Source organism: Euprymna scolopes, chromosome 19, assembly GCF_053919585.1.
Source record: "Euprymna scolopes isolate OS-2025 chromosome 19, ASM5391958v1, whole genome shotgun sequence".
In the NCBI taxonomy this organism is placed as follows: domain Eukaryota; kingdom Metazoa; phylum Mollusca; class Cephalopoda; order Sepiida; family Sepiolidae; genus Euprymna; species Euprymna scolopes.
The window spans coordinates 91,317,586-91,334,053 of NC_136500.1; the positions used below are offsets into that span (position 1 = coordinate 91,317,586).

A 16,468-nucleotide genomic window follows, 5' to 3' on the forward strand; every position below is an offset into this window, starting at 1 on the left:
CGTTATGTTAACATGAACGCGCAGCATCAGAACAGATACTACACTTATAGCTTTGGCCCAAAAACCAACTTATTATTATATTTACTGTTTCGAAGATAGTAGTAAATAAAATCTATAATATAAATCTCACCTATCTGTTTGAATGTATGTATGTTTGCATGCCTACCTAAAACTTTTATCAGCGGCATCAAATCAGGTCAAAACCATTACCATCTAAAAGGGCGATGTCTCAGTCAAATAATATGTGAGAATTAGAAAAAAACGGTCAATTATTTCCTATAGAAATACATGTTCACAATAAGGGAGGGTAGCAAAAAATCGTTCCTTCATGACAATTTAGCCAAACATGCATGCACGAAAAACGTTCTTTCTTGAATTTGTTTAAATAAAAAAAAAATGACGTTACTTCACACCATTGTGGAGCAATGGTTAACATGACAGCATCGTTATCTTAAGATTGCATGTTCGTGCTGCCATAAATGACATTTTCTTTACCGATTTTTGAAGTTTTAACATTTAAACAGGGTTATGTATGCCATTTTTTCGTTTGCTTAATCTTTATTTTTCCTTTTTTTTATTTTTCCATCACATTTGTTGTTTTTTTTTGTTTTTGTTTTTCCGATTTTTTAAAGAAGTTTTAACATTTTTAACATTTTTTTCATTCACTTATTCTTTATTTTCCCTTTTATTATTGTTTTGATTTCCCTCTCCCCCACATCACCACACCCGGGCAACGCCGGGTACCCCCGCTAGTATATGAATAAAAAGGGAAAACTTGAAACTGAACATTTTGCCAGACTGTGACTGGAAAATATACTTGCTATGAATTGCTGTAAAAAGTAAACCAAATTGCCAATGAAACAAAGAAATTTTTTTTCATACGCTAACAAATCACCCCTTATCAAAGTTCACTCAAGAATAAGGTTAAAAAAGAAGTAAATTAAGTCACTATGCGACATGAAGGCCAGTGACAAAACAATCTGGCATAAAGAATAATACAACAAGCCAATTATTAATCATAAGAAACAATTAATACTTTCATTAGAAACAATACTTTCATCTGTTTGCTTTGTTGATGGCAAGTCTTAAATAATAGTGGAAGGCGTGCCGACTCTTGGTACATGGTAACAATCACACAGGTGCATGAATAAGGAAAACAATGATAAAAGTCAAGAATATAAAGCAGTGGCTTCTAACCTTTTTTCAAGCGACTCCAAGCATGCACCTCAATACATAGGTACGTGCAAAATGAATGCCAATGCTCAAAATGTATAAACATTTTGACCCCTCCCTTTACTTAAAAATTCACCAAAAATTAGGAAATTAACCAATTTTAATGAAATTTTCAGTATTTATCAAATAATGATTATGAAATATATTGAACCCATTATTTTTATTTAAATCTTAGTGAAAATGTATTATTTTGTTTGAAAAAAAAAATACCATTACCCAAATTATGGTTTTCAGTAGTAAAAATAAAATTGAATTTATTTTGCTTTTTTTATGAAAATAAAGCATCGTAAAATGTAACAATTAAAAAAGATTATTTACTTTTTACAGGAACATTATGATAAAAGCACTTGAAGTTTGTATTAATGAATTTGATATAACTTGAAGAAAAATGAATTTCTCGAACTACAAATATTATTGTTGAATTAAGCATTGTTTATTTAATATTTTCACACAAAAAAATTATAATAGCAAAAATACTTCTACATTTTTTTTTAATTTACAGGTTTCATATAATTTTTATATGCAAGATTTTAATATTTTCCTTGCTTGAATGAATGTGAAACTTTTGGCAAAACATAATTTTTATTATAATATTGAACAATAATTCAAAAAATTTAATTTTAAAATATAGAAAAATAATTAAATTAAAAAATGGTAAAACTTATACTAACGTTCAGGATAGGGATGTACGGATGCACGTCTGGGGGGGGGAAAAAAAAGAAAACTAGCCCCCCCTCCTCCTTTTTAATTACATGACATCATTTTCACAGTCTTTCGACTGACTGAAATTTTGGCCTTCCGTATATTCCGTGTTTACAAAACTTTCATTTGTTGTGCTAGTGCTAACAGCAGAATCACTCGGTTCTGGGGCTAATTAAGCTATTTTTTGTACAAGCAAGGTATATTTTTTTTTGATTTAATTCAATATCTTAGGACTTTACTAATTATCTTTGAAATAGACCCAGAAAACTAATATTTATCTTTTAAAGGATTTTTACAATGAATTTATTTAACTTCCAAATTCTGCTGAATTGGTTAGCTTGCCGTGAACACATTTTACATAAGTTTTTTTTTTCACGTGTACAAATATATTTTTCCCTTTGAAAATTAAGTTTAGTCCTTAATCTTTCAAATACAATCAAAAGGTAGTGTTATGGTGAAGCAAGGTGCGAATGGACTCAAAATCCGGGTCAACAAAAATGTAACCCGGGAATTGTGATGAACTGGTCCTATGACGCAAATTGTTTTATGGGTCAGGCCGTTTTATGGAGCAAGGTGTGAATGAACTCATGTCCAGGCTGACAAAAATGTAACCTAATGTAAATTGTGATGACCTGGAGATGACGTAATTCGGTCGGGGGTCAGACAAAAAGCAAACGCCAGGCTGTTCAAAATATGGATCAATGACGTCAATTGGTTTATGGGTTACCAGGTCGAAAGTCCATAAAAGTGAGATGGTAAACAAAAACAAGGCAGAGAAATGCGGAGACGGGGAACGAGAGACAGACGGACGAGGAACTACCTGTCACGTTCGCAACCTACACCTCTTCTACCACCACCTCCACCGCCATATTGTGTATATATGAATGTTTGTTAAATAAACCAAGTTTGTTTATAACAAAGTGTCTCGTTATTCATTGATAAATGAACAGCGGTCATTCCAATCACTAGACGATTTACAACAAACATATATGTATAAATGTCAAACACACTATCTCTCAGTCTATCTATCAAGATATTCAAAAATCCCTTATAGTTGAATTAGAGGTGGTGCTCATGTAGTAGAATGTACCCTGTCTCTCGATGAAACACTAAGACTCTTCCTAAGACGAACAACAACAACAATACAGAATATACATCATCTTCATACCACCAGTATATAACAGTAGTTGGAAACATACAAAAAAATTATGATAAATCTGCTTTCAAAACTAGGTCCCCCATCTTTATTCGTCCATTTTTGCCCGTATGTATTAATACATAACTGCAACTCTATAGTAGTCATAAACACTGACATTTCTTTTCTCTTGCAGAGAGCAACCTCTGTCAGGGGATTAGGTCGCATGACGACTACTCCATCTTCAAGGCATAGTCATTATAACTAAACCTTTCAAGGACTATATCCACACACTTTAGAATTCACACAACAGTCACAGGAAGTTTCTAGGTACCAACAAAGAAAGATATCTTCTTGCTCACTTTGGTCAACTTGACCCCAAGCAAAGCTACTGTACACTGGAAGATATACTGTCCATAGGCTTTCAGCAGCAAAACTTTATTACTTATTATTACTTCCTTCACTGTGACACTGTTTTAAATTTTGGAAACTTACACCCAACGGTGTAGGTTACTCAAATAAATTATATATTATCTAAAGAAGATTTTACTTTCCTTTTGTTTGACAGATCTTTTGTGACACTTGTGCAGTTTAGATTGCCACTGATTATTGTTTCCAGTTTTTTACAAAATATCATAGGGGTTGGTCTAACAGTCCACTCAAATATAAACTCATAAAACCTCACTTTTAAATATAGATATAATTTCTTTTTTAATTTAATAAACTTTTCTAATGTTATACCTTTATGTATTATTATGTATCCTAGATTTTGATAAAAATTATTAGATTTTCATCTACATTTTTCCCATGTGCCATTTTTTTTTATATTTTGAGTGAAATGTAAATGGGACCATTTCTCGGATGAGCCACTATTCTAGAAAAGAACAAAATTTGTGTAATTGGGAAAATTAAAAAAACAGTAAACATATGTGCCATTTTTCCTATTTATACATATGTGCCATTTTTTCCTATTTATACATATGTACCATTTTTACTTTTTTTTTTTTTTACATGGGGGTCACCACTTATCATCAAGGCCTGGAGGCCACTCAGGGATAAGGGTTATTGCGTGTACAGTAATCAATGAGATAGTATTGTAGTAATCATTAGTATTGGAGATTTAATAGAGTGTCTTACTTAAGGGGGCAGTTTGTCAGGAATTTGTTTATGTTCGATTTGAAGACATCCAAGTTGTAGTCAGGTGGGAAACAGGCAAATGGAAGAGAGTTCCACAGTCGTGAACTTCTGAGAAAGAAGCTCTGCTCATGGAATCTACGTTTGGATTTAGGCACAGATAAAGAGTGGGGAAAATTATTGACAGTAGTTTCAGTCAGACGGGTGTTTCTCGTGAAAGGTTGGCAAGGGGGGATGAGAGATTGGAGCTCAGACGAGCACTTGCCATGGAAATAACGATAAAACAAAGACAGGCTCGCAACGTCTCTTCTGTGGGAGAGAGGCTGCAGGGAAGAGAAAAGGGCATCCCCACTAAACCACAAAGTCTATTTTGTACTCTGTCAAGGCAGGATAGGCTGTTTTTAGCAACTCCTGCTCAGATATGGCAGCAGTACTCCATCCGTGGACGTACTTGGCTTTTATACAGATAGAGAATTGCATCAGTAGTGAGATATCTTCTGGAGCGGTAGAAGGATCCCACCATTTTCCCAGCGTCCTTGGCAACAGACCTGATGCACGTGTTCCATTTCAGATCAGGAGTAAAGGTCAAACACAGAAGCTTGTCAAAACATGGAGCCTCCTCAAGACGAGAGCCATCCATTTCAATGGATGCCAGATAAGGATCAGAGCGTTGATGATGTAAAGATAGAAGCTTGGTTTTGGATGTATTAAAAGTGACCATCCACCTCTTCCCCATTGTACCACTTGCTCAAGATTAGAGGAGAGAAAATTAGAGAGAACTTTGTCATTTACGGTCTTTGATGTGTTGCCATAGATGGCCGTGTCATCAGCATAGATGTCAACGAATGATTTAAGTATGTGTTTTGGGAGATCATTGATGTAGATCAGGAAGAGGGTTGGGCCCAGGATGGACCCCTGGGGGACTCCAGCATTAATACTGTGGGCCTCTGATTTCTGCCCATCAACCACTACTCTTATGAACCTATCAGAGAGAAATGATTTAATGATTGAGAAAATATTTCCAGTAATACCGTAGCTGGAAATCTTGTGAAGTAGGCCCTTATGCCATAACTTATCGAAGGCCTTCGATATGTCAAGAGCAATTGCCCTGGAAAGGAAACCTTTGTGAAGGGATTCACTAATCCTATGTGTTATAACCGTTAGCACATCTGCTGTAGATCTTGCAGAGCGGAAACCATATTGCATGTCACTAAGAAGGTTGTTTCTGTTGAGGTGGTTGACTACTTCTCTATTTAATATGGATTCCAACAACTTACTCATGACACGCAGGAGACTTATTGGTCTGTACTGAGAGGGAGATGACTTTTCACCTGAATTCTTAAATACAAGGCATACTGATGAGGTTTTCCAGGGTGTTGGAAAGCACTTCTTAAGGCAACGCTTAAACAGTTTTGTAAGTATGGGGCAAGTTCTGGTTGGAGCTTTTTCAGCACTATAACTGGAATGCCGTCAGGGCCAGTTGCTTTACTGGAATCAAGGTTCTTGATTAGATTGGCGACCTCACACACAGATATTTGTATATTGCATAGCGTGTTGTCTGTTATAGGAGGAAATACGGGGAGTTGATGGCCTTTGTCGCATAGGGTAGAATTAGCTGCAAAGTTCTTGGCAAATAGTCTGGCCTTGTCTGATGCTGACGAGATGACCTCAGGTCCATTGATGATAGTTGGGATAGAACACATGCTTCTGTTCAAGATCCTGTTTGCTATTTGCCAAAACTGGTGGGAACCAAGCCGCTGCTCAGCTACTTTGGATTAAACGGACTGAGCATATAGCTCTCTTGCATTTTTTATTACTCTTTTACAGTGGTTGCTGGCAGTCCTGAAAGCAGCTTTAGTCTCAGTACATCTATTACGTTGGTAGCTATGGAAAAAGTGATTTCTGTGCATGATGGCAGCAGCACATTCAGGGGAGAACCATGGCTGGCTGTTAAGTTTTTGTTGGAATTTTTTGGATGGTATGAATCGGTCTATGCCTACAATTAACCATTCGGTCAGGTCTGATACTATAGAGGACACATACTTTTTAAACATGGAATGCAGAGGTAGGTCAGATATGAATGTACGGAAGCTATCCCAGTCAGGCATAGAGTATCGATATACAGTACGGTGGAGAGGTACGTCTGAAGACTTATTACATTTAATTTTTATCTTGACTACTACAACAGAATGGTCGGAGGATCCCAGAGGAGATAGAAGGGAACATGAACATAGTTCAGGGGAAGTTGTGAGGAAAAGGTCTAGAAGGCTTGCATACTGACCAGTAGTATCGGGCACACGGGTGGGTTCGTGAACAATCTGAGTGAGGTCATAGGCAGTGGCAAAATCATGACAGAACCTCCCCTCGTCATCGATTTTATTTGAGTGGGTCAGCCATTCCACATTATGGACATTGAAGTCACCGCAAATGTGAATGTTAGCCGAAGGATGAGCAGACAGGATATGCTCAATTTTCTCAGATATGCTCTTAAAGATAATAACCCCACTGTTGTGGGGGCAATAGAGGGCAAATATAAATGCAGTGGTGTAAGCTAGTGCAACCTGGAAGCACATATAAGGTAAATTAGGGTCTTCTCTGGAGATATCCCTACTATATGGAAAGCCATCTTTGATGTAGGCACATATTCCATACCCATGGCGGTCTTGGGGGTCAGATTTAGATGTAAAGTTAGAGTATCCTTTAATTATGAATTCGTCTAGGGAAGTGGTTGGCCCTGTCATCCAGCCATCCTCACCTTCAATTCTAGGGTGGTATAGGCCTCATTTTCAGATTGCAACGAGGTTGACATAACCCCAACAAACCTTGCACTATTTACAATCGTAATTTCATCTTTTTCTGCGTCGTTGTCTGTAATTAAAGTCACAGGATTTTAAGCCTAGTAATATCATTTTTTAAACCAAAGGTAAATGGAACCATTTCTCGCAGGAGCCACTATTCTAAAAAAGAACAATATTTGTGTAACTGGGAAAATTAAAAAAACAATAAACATAAACAAGAAATAAAACTAGGTTGAGTCACCTTAATTATTTAGAATGAAATAGGTGTTGGAATTATTATAAACGGTAAATGTTACCTTATGCTACAACAGAACCCCGACCACTGTAATTTGGTTTTTTAAAGGTATTCGAGGTCGCTAATAATGAATCTGATAATCCAACCCGTCGCAAATTTACCATTTGCATGGTATAAACCCTTGGACTCGGGGACTATTTTGTGCCATTACACCGCCTTCAGTAGAGTTTTCTTATAGTGAAGTGACTTATCACATTGTGGAGGAATCTTTAGCAGACATTTGAAATAACAAGAAAGTTTTCAAAGAAAAAAAAAGGTGGTTCATTTTTTTTTTTTAGTGTTACATAGTTTTTAATGCTTTTTAATTGATCTAAAAAAAATGAAGTTTTCACGAGCGGTTTACTATGTTTTTGCTTTTTTGTTTGGGGGGGAGTATTCTATTATAGAACTTGTGTAATTTTACAGGTGCTTCTGCAGTTTAATTAACCGTTTTTCCGTAAGTAATGAATGCGCTGACATTTATCGAGTTTAACATTTCACAAAAATTCTGTTTACATTGGGCGGTGGAGGGGCGTTAACCGGTGGTACCTCAAAATAGTCCCAGGGTCCAGGGGTTCATACCATGCAAACGGTAGGTGTGTCAGAAATTTCATGAAAAATAGTGAATAATTCCACCTCGTCTTTCCAAGCTTATAACTCCTCGAAAAATGTAATTCAAGCCCTAATTTTTTTTTTTTTCAATTAAAGGAGAAGAACCAACGTTTCATTAAAAAAAAAACAAAAAAAAAACAATGTGTTTTTTTTTAAAAAAGGTTTTAAACTTCGGATTTACATGTAAATTTCTAAAAAACACTACTTTTTTTTTGTTTTAAATTTGAATATATCATTTATTGACCTTTTCTCTTCAATTTGTGATATATAACACTTTGGTGAGTAAATTAATTATTTACTTTTTAATAGACATTCCAAAATGCGAGGCGTGAATTATTCGACCCCCTGTCTTTCCAAGCTTATAACTACTTGAAAAATTTAATTCAAGCCCTAATTTTTTTTTTTCAATTAAAGGAGCAAGGACCAAGGTTTCATTAAAAAAAAAGAAGAAAAAACAAGCAACGTGGTTTAAAAAATAAAGGGTTTAAACTTCGAACTTTACAGGTAAATTTCTAAAAAACACCACTTTTTTTTTGTTTTAAATTTGAATATATTATTTATTGACCTTTTCTCTTCAATTTGTGATATATAAAACTTTGGTGAGTAAATTAATTATTTACTTTTTAATAGACACTTGAAAATGGGGGGATGGGCGTGAATTAAAAAAAAAAAAAACGTTTGTCTAAAATATTATATTCGGTTTATTGGAAAGGGCATAAAATTTCACATTGACCCTGAAAATATCGTAAAAATAGAATCAATAAAAAAATTTTGATAGATTTTTAAAGTTTAAAAATTGAAAAATATTGAGTTCGTAAAATTCATTACTGCTTTTTAAAAAATAAAAAAAATATTTCTATTACTTTTAAAACAACTTTAATAGTTTATTTTGGAAGCATAATCCATAAAGAAAATAAACAACCCACTTTTAAAAGAGAAATTACGAGTTTTTTTATATTTTATTCGCAGTTTCGTATTAGGGGTGTCAAAAATTCCTACAAAAATTCTGATACACCTATGCAAACGGTAAATTTGGTTTGATTATCCGATTCGTTGTCAGCGACCTCAAATACCCCTAAAAAAACAAATTAGTGGTCGGCGTTCCCGTTGTAGCGCAAGGGGGTTTGTATTACTGTACACATAGATTCGAAAAAGTTGTCAAAAAACAAATATATAACAAATAAATGTTATCAAAGGCAAGATAAGTTACTTTTCTACCAAACTGGATATAATTCACATGTTTTTATTCAATTTAACATGTTTCTTCAGCTCGAAAAACATGCAGTGTTTACCGATGTATTGGAAAATTCAAAATAGCGGCCGACTCTCTCTCTCTTAAACACAGTAAGTTCGGGAAAAGGTGTTATAAATAATAAACTAGACAAAAAATACTGTTAGAAATTCGCTCAATATATATTACCGTAACATAGCTTGACATATATTCGGTGTTTTTTTAATAGTATTTTATCTAGTTTATTATTTATAACACCTTTTCCCGAACTTACCGTGTTTAAGAGAGAGAGTCGGCCGCCATTTTGAATTTCCAATACATCGGTAAACACTGCATGTTTTTCGAGCTGAATAAACATGTTAAATTGAATAAAAACACGTGAATTATATCCAGTTTGGTAGAAAAGTAACTTATCTTGCCTTTGATAACATTTATTTGTTATATATTTGTTTTTTGACAACTTTTTCGAATCTATGTGTACAGTAATACAAACCCCATAAAACTTTAATTAAACTTGGAAATACGATTTAAAAAATAGCGCGGATCAGCATCCACTTTTGTAAACAAGTTCAAGGACGATAACTCAAGTTCATAATTTTGTCATTTAAAGGACAGAGAATCGTTTGTTTTTTCGTTTTTTTTTTTTTTAAGAGCAAAGAAAAACAAATACTATTTTATCATTATCCATTTCACTCTAAATAATCTGAGTGACTAAAATAAGATTTAACCCAGCATGCAATTAATAAAAGAATAATAAAAATTCCATACAGGGAATATTTCTGATGCTTCTTCAATGATAATTTCTTTTCCTCTCAGGCGATGTGGTCCTGCCATGATACTTAATAGGTCGTGTTTTCCTTCTCTTCAATGTGTTGTCACGTGAAATTGCATTGATAAAAACTGATTCGAAAGCACTTGTGATGGAATTGAAACAATCCAAACGCACATGTTTGCTATTAAAAGGAAAAAATTATTGGCTTCTTTTTTTTTTTTTTTAATTTAATTAGTTCGGTGTTGCAAAAAAAAATCTAATAAACATGCATTCAGGCTGGAATGAATGCATGTTTTATGGAAAAATAAGTTTCTTTTTCAAACGAATCTAGTCTTTTGTGTAATTGTTAATTATTTGAAATTGGTGCGTAAAACAATAAAATCGAAATTGTAAATATAGATTTCATAATACACCGTCATGTAAGATAAATTTTACATGACGGTGTATTATGAAATTTTGTCCCTTCTAAATTAATTAGTAGTCTTTAAGCTCTCTCACTACGAGTTTTTTGTTGTTTTCTTTTTTTTTTTTTTCAGTGCTTTTCTAACCCTCACCCGCAATCCCGCATTGTAAAAAAAGGTTTTATTTTATTTCATTTTAATAAAAATGCCTAATTTTAGCACTAGTCATAGCTTAGTAGAACATATTTACAAAGTTTATTTGCAACAAGCATATTTTTGGCGCTGATGGTGCTCTGGTGGTGGTGTGTTCAGAATTTGGGGGGGGGGAGTGAAACCCTTAACACAAACCTGCGAATAAAATATACACAACTTGCAATTTCTCTTTTTAAAGTGGTTTGTTTAATTTCTTTATGGAATATACTTCCAAAATAAAATATTAAAGTTTTGGCGGAGGTTAACAATCCGGTAAAACTATACAAACACCGTGACAGCGAATTAACCCTAACCCTAACCCCAACCCTAACCCTAACCCTAAACCTAACCCTAAACCCTAACCCTAACCCTAACCCTAACCCTAATCCTAACCCTAACCCTAACGCTGTCACGGTGTTTGTATAATAATACCAACAATCCTGCCACTTTTCAAAAATCGCTAAAAAAAACATGCCACTGAAAATAATTAACGCTCCCTCTGACACGTGACCGGAAGTTAGGGGGCATATGTAGATTTGTTTTGATTTTACATATGTGAATGGAAAACTAATTGTTTGTGGTGCGGAAAGAAAAACCAAAACATTTTTATTCTATTTATCTACTTACTTTAATAAAAAGAAACGCTGGTCCTTTCTTAAACATGACAAATAAATTAGAACAAAAACATAACGTTTTGGTACTTGCGTAGTTTTGCCATGAGTATACGACGAACCATTCTTTCACCTAACAATTTAATAATAATAATAATAATATATATATATATATATATATATATATATATATATATATATATATATATATATATATATATATATATATATATATATATATATATTCAGTTTAAAGTAAATTTCTTGCGTTGGCGAAACTGCACTAGTACCAAATGTCTTTTTAGTTAAGAATAAAAGTACGGTGAAAAAATGTAAACAAATTCCAGTTACGTGGCAGAGGGAGCGTTAATTACTTTCAGTGTCATGCGTAGGTCGTCCGCCATGTATTTTTAGCGATTTTTAAAAAAATGGCAGGATTGTTAACCTCCGCCAAAGTTTTTTGAAAAATAATAGATATATTATTTTTTATTTAAAAAAAAAAAAAAGTGTTTACAAAGTGCAGGCGCGGGATCATACAGACATTTTTTTTACGTAATAAAATGAATTGAATTTTACGAGTTAAATTTTTTTCAATTTAAAAATCTATCAAAATTTTTCTATTGGTTCAATTTTTACAATATTTGCAGGTTTAATGTGAAATTTTATGCTCTTTCCATTAAACCGAATTGTAGTGGAGTGGCAAAGTAGGGAAAATGAATTGAATTGAGAAAGAGACGAAGTACATGTTAAATTGAATTAAACAAACTAGAATTTATTTCGTGAAGAAACACATGAAAGAAAAAGGGTACAACACGTGTTCATGTCCGCGTTCGTCTCTCGCTGTTTACTGGTGAGAAGGAAAGTCTATTGTGTAGAAAAAATGTGTAAGGAAAGTCCTTTAAACAAAAAAAAAATTACTGCGCCCTCTGTAGATGTATAAGGAAAAATTCAAGATGGCGCCCGACTCTCTCTTTAACACGGTAAGTTCAGGAAAAGGTGTTATAAATGTTGCAGCAATTCAATAACCAGTATACACCGGTTCTGCACGGTTAGCAAGGTGCCTAGACGGACGCGAACGGTTACTCAGACCGGACTCAACAACTGTAAGATATCCTCACACGGCACGAGAAGCAACAGCCACACGATTCCCCAACCAACTCAATCGTCGCTCTCTCCACGTCTCTTTCATCACCCGCTTTTATGGTCGTTGTAGGCCGGCTAAATTTGCATATTGCGAGAATTTGTGTGACTTTGCGAGATATCATCCTTTACAAAAGACGGCGGCTGCCATCTTGATCTTTCTTTATCTATTTTCGGTCGGTGACGCTGAGCCGGTCTCGAGGTAAGTCTTTCCTTTTCGTCCGTCTCTCTTACGCACCCACACACCACGCAAACACGCGGGCGCTTATCTCCTGGATGCACATTACACTCCCCCCTGATCTGATGATCATATAGAGAGCACTGGGGGGGGGGGGCTTTTAGTGCGTGTGCTTCTGCCAAGAGGTACATTCACTGTTTCAGATTCGGGCTCTGGATCTGGTTCCGCCTCATCAGATGAAGTATCGCTATCAGTCTCTGGAGGGGGCTCACTGAATCCATGCATCGGCAGCTCATCGCTAGACGCTTCACTGCTTTCTTCTGTAGTTGTGTGACACACCTCGCTAGCTGGGCGAAGATCTCGCACATGTCGTGGGGTTCCATTGACCAAAACAGACTGCTGGCTAATCACTCCAGATATTTGTCCTCGCTTAAACTTGTCAGTGCACCGATTTCCTGGGGGCCGCACCCACACTGGATCTCCCACTTCATATCTGTTATATGTTCCCTTGTCGGCTGGCTGCGTATTGTTGATTCCCTTAACTCCGACTCGGTACGTGTAAATAGCATTCGCAGGTGCGGTTGAAGGGAACGTCCCGTCCTTTGGCGTAATGTTGTACCAATATGTGGCTTCCGTAATAGTACATCGCTTCCTGGCAGCAATTCTCTTGATGCTGCGATGGCTTCTTTCAGCAATGCCATTTCCTGACAGCACATGCGCACATCGCAACCATAGTCGGACGCCCCACTCATCTAACAACTGCTGGACTTGCTGGCTACAAAACGCTGCATCATTGTCAGTCAGGAGCTCTTCCGGTGCACCTCGCTCAAAAAAAATGGATGATAGGTGGCGAACAACATTTGCTGAATCCTGTCTGGTCATCTGCCGCCACACCGCAAATCTCGTAGGCCAACAATCAATGAGAGTTAGAAAGGGCTTGCCACTGTAATGGGTAATATCCATGGCCAGCCACTGCCACACACTCTCAACTTCCAATCGACCCTTCTGCCATCGCTCTGGTGCAGGATCAATAGACTGGCAAGCCTCACAATTTCTGATGATCTGTCTGACATCCATCTTGGTCACTGCTGGGTATACGCGCCCCACAAAATAAAGGGTCCTCTTGATACCCGGATGGCCGCTCTGTGCATGAATTTTTTGTATTTGACATGGGTCGATTGCAACTGCACAAGATCGAGCAGTAATCTCCATTCCCATCTTCGCGGCTTCATGCCATTTGTGAGGTACTCGGGTCAGTTGGTCAGCACGATTACAATGTGATGGCACCAGAGTGACGCTCAGTGATAGCCCATACTCAGATACCAGGTTTTTTAGCGTGTCTAGCCTTCTCCGTATTAACATTTCGCTTGCTGCCTTGGTACGGATTCGTGTCCATCCTGAAAGTGTGTCAGACACCCAGTGGTAGACACAGAGAGAATCTGTGTGCAAGGTCAACTTCTTAGACTGCCACTGCAGGGCCAGATTTACCCCCTTTACAACAGCATCCAGCTCTGCCAGGTTGATATGCTGAGAATCTGTTACGGGCCGCAGCCAACATGCATCCTCGAACACGTTTCCTCCTTGCTCCAACGATACTCCCAACGCCAAAGAACTGGCATCAACCCACACACCTACGTTGTCTCCGTTAACACACCACCGCCCACAGGCAGGGTCCTTCTTGTTCACTCTCTCCAGTGTCTCTTTAATCATCAGAGTTAGTAGGACATCATCGGATATGTCATCCCAACCCGTGGTTGTTAAATTTGCTCTGCGTTTAATTACACCAACAGCTGCGCGGAGCAAGCCACAGACCGGTAAGTGACCAACAAGTTTTCCACACCAAGAAAAAACGGTCCGCCTTGTAATGATGTTGGGGATGCTTGGAATTTCACTGCCACGCCTCCATTGTAGGGTGCCATCTTCTTCATAAACATCCAATCCCAATACACGTGCTCCTTCCCTTAAACGTTCGGGATTCTTGCATTCCAGACCAAACTGAGCCAACTTTTCTTTGACACACGACGCAGACTGTACATCTTCATTGACGTATACGTCATCAATGTAAGCTGACGTTGAGTCCCTCATGGGCTTTTCTTGGGACAATACTGTGTTGACAATAGTCTTCATGATCTGTGGTGCCACATTTAGGCCAAAGCCGAGGCGTATAAGGCAGTACCTCTGCCCCTGGAACCAAACTGTCTGGAACGGCCACAACGTCTCATCAACTCGCACCTGTAAATAGGCTTTTCGCAAATCCAATATCGAGACATTAGTGCCTTTCTGACGCCATTCCCTCAACTTGCTGGTGCATACGTCAGCATCGGCAGTGTAAGCTTCAATATGCTTGTTAAGCTCCCTATAGTCCAGCACGGGCCGTACTTTCGACTTGTTATGCTGGACTACTGCCATCAAGGGTATTAGACCCTTGGGAGGCCCAAGCTTGTCCTCAGGGTAGGGGATTAACCAGCCATCTTTGATCCACGCCTTTAGTTCCCTTTTGTATTCTGCTCGGGCCTCACTGGGTATAGGGTACTCTGCAACCCCATTCTTGAGTTTAGTCGGTGCCATTCCCTTGGTCCACTTCCAAGATGCAATCCAGGCCCTCTTGCGAGAGTCGTAGTCCACTGTAAAATCCGGCCGATCGATGTGGAGCGCTGCACACGCTGGGGCCTCCAAGAATCGCACCTTTCCATCCCGATGAATTGCGACTCCCCCCAGCGCCTTGATGGCATCGTATCCGAGCAACAGGTCAAACCCCAGGAGATTTCCTTGGGTCACGAGCACATTGATCTTAGTGGCTGCACTGGTGTCCGTGTAGATCTCGACAGTTCCAGCTCCACAGCATGTCTGGGTCTCGCCTCCTATCGTGGTGACTTTGATCTTTCTCTTAGTCCAACTTGGACACAGCCTGCCGCTCACTATAGTATGCGAACAGCCTGAGTCGAGAAGTGCTGAGCAGGGTATCCTGTTTACGTAGACGGTCATCACTGGTTGCGCCTTGTTCAAATTTTGCTCGGGGAGCAGGGCGGCGGCGGCGCTGACGTCCTCTCCCCTGATACGTTTCCCGCACAGTTTTGGGCTAGATGCCCCAAACCGCCACAATTAAAACAGCGCACACGCCCCCTGTTGGTGCAATTCCTTGCAAAATGTCCGCGTCGGCCACAGCGAAAACATTTCCCATTGCTTGCAGGGTTCTGATTCGGAATCTCCCGAGCGCCAATCTGGCCTGTCTGTGTCGCCATCACAACTGGTTCCCCCAGGTCCTCCTCATCTTTGATGATGGCTCGAGCACGTTCCATCAAGTGTTCCATGGTCATTGTTGAAACGCTGGTTGAGGCTCTCAGTAGCTGCTTCACCCGAGTTGGAAGGCCCGCCACAAACGCGTCCACGAGCGTCCGCTCTGACACCCCTCCACCGAACAGGACTGCGAGTTTCTTTAACTCCGCGAAGAAAACGTCCACGCTTTCCTCCGGTAGAAGTTTTCGGGAAGCAAATTTTTCATAGGCCGTACAAGGATCCATGGCGAATGCCTTGTACAGCGCAGCTTTAATTGCGGTGACATCTCCCTTTTCGACAGCACTGAGTTGCTGATATACACTCAAGGCACCCCCAGCCAATCTCAGGGGAATCACAGTGTGTACCCTTTTCACCTCACAAAGGTCGCACGTCAGCTCAACCCTTTCAACCCAGTCGACAATGGACGTGGACCCGTCAAACTCGGGTATGAGCTTTAAGTCGAATTTCAACTCGGTCATAGTCTTAGAGGCCAAATTGCCGAGATAGCTTGTAGAAAAAATGTGTAAGGAAAGTCCTTTAAACAAAAAAAAAATTACTGCACCCTCTGTAGATGTATAAGGAAAAATTCAAGATGGCGCCCGACTCTCTCTTTAACACGGTAAGTTCAGGAAAAGATGTTATAAATGTTGCAGCAATTCAATAACCAGTATTGCATGATTAGCAAGGTGCCTAGACGGACGCGAATGGTTACTCAGACCGGACTCAACAACTGTAAGATATCCTCACACGGCACGAGAAGCAACAGCCACACGATTCCC

At 38.3% G+C, this 16,468-nt stretch overlaps 2 protein-coding genes across 2 annotated transcripts in view; one reads left to right on the top strand and one right to left on the bottom strand.

Annotated features, from left to right (window-relative positions):
- The window catches only part of LOC145239831 (transmembrane protein 141-like), a 34,515-nt gene extending 24,157 nt beyond the window's left edge, over positions 1 to 10,358 (bottom strand). Inside the window, exon 1 of the mRNA XM_080103370.1 lies at positions 9,888 to 10,358. Within this exon, the coding sequence (XP_079959496.1) occupies positions 9,888 to 9,953 (66 nt within the window). The 5' untranslated portion in view covers positions 9,954 to 10,358. The remainder of the gene's footprint in view (positions 1 to 9,887) is intronic.
- Positions 1 to 16,468, top strand: part of LOC145239833 (putative methyltransferase-like protein 25) — a 103,178-nt gene that overhangs the window by 63,074 nt on the left and 23,636 nt on the right. The window lies entirely within an intron of this gene.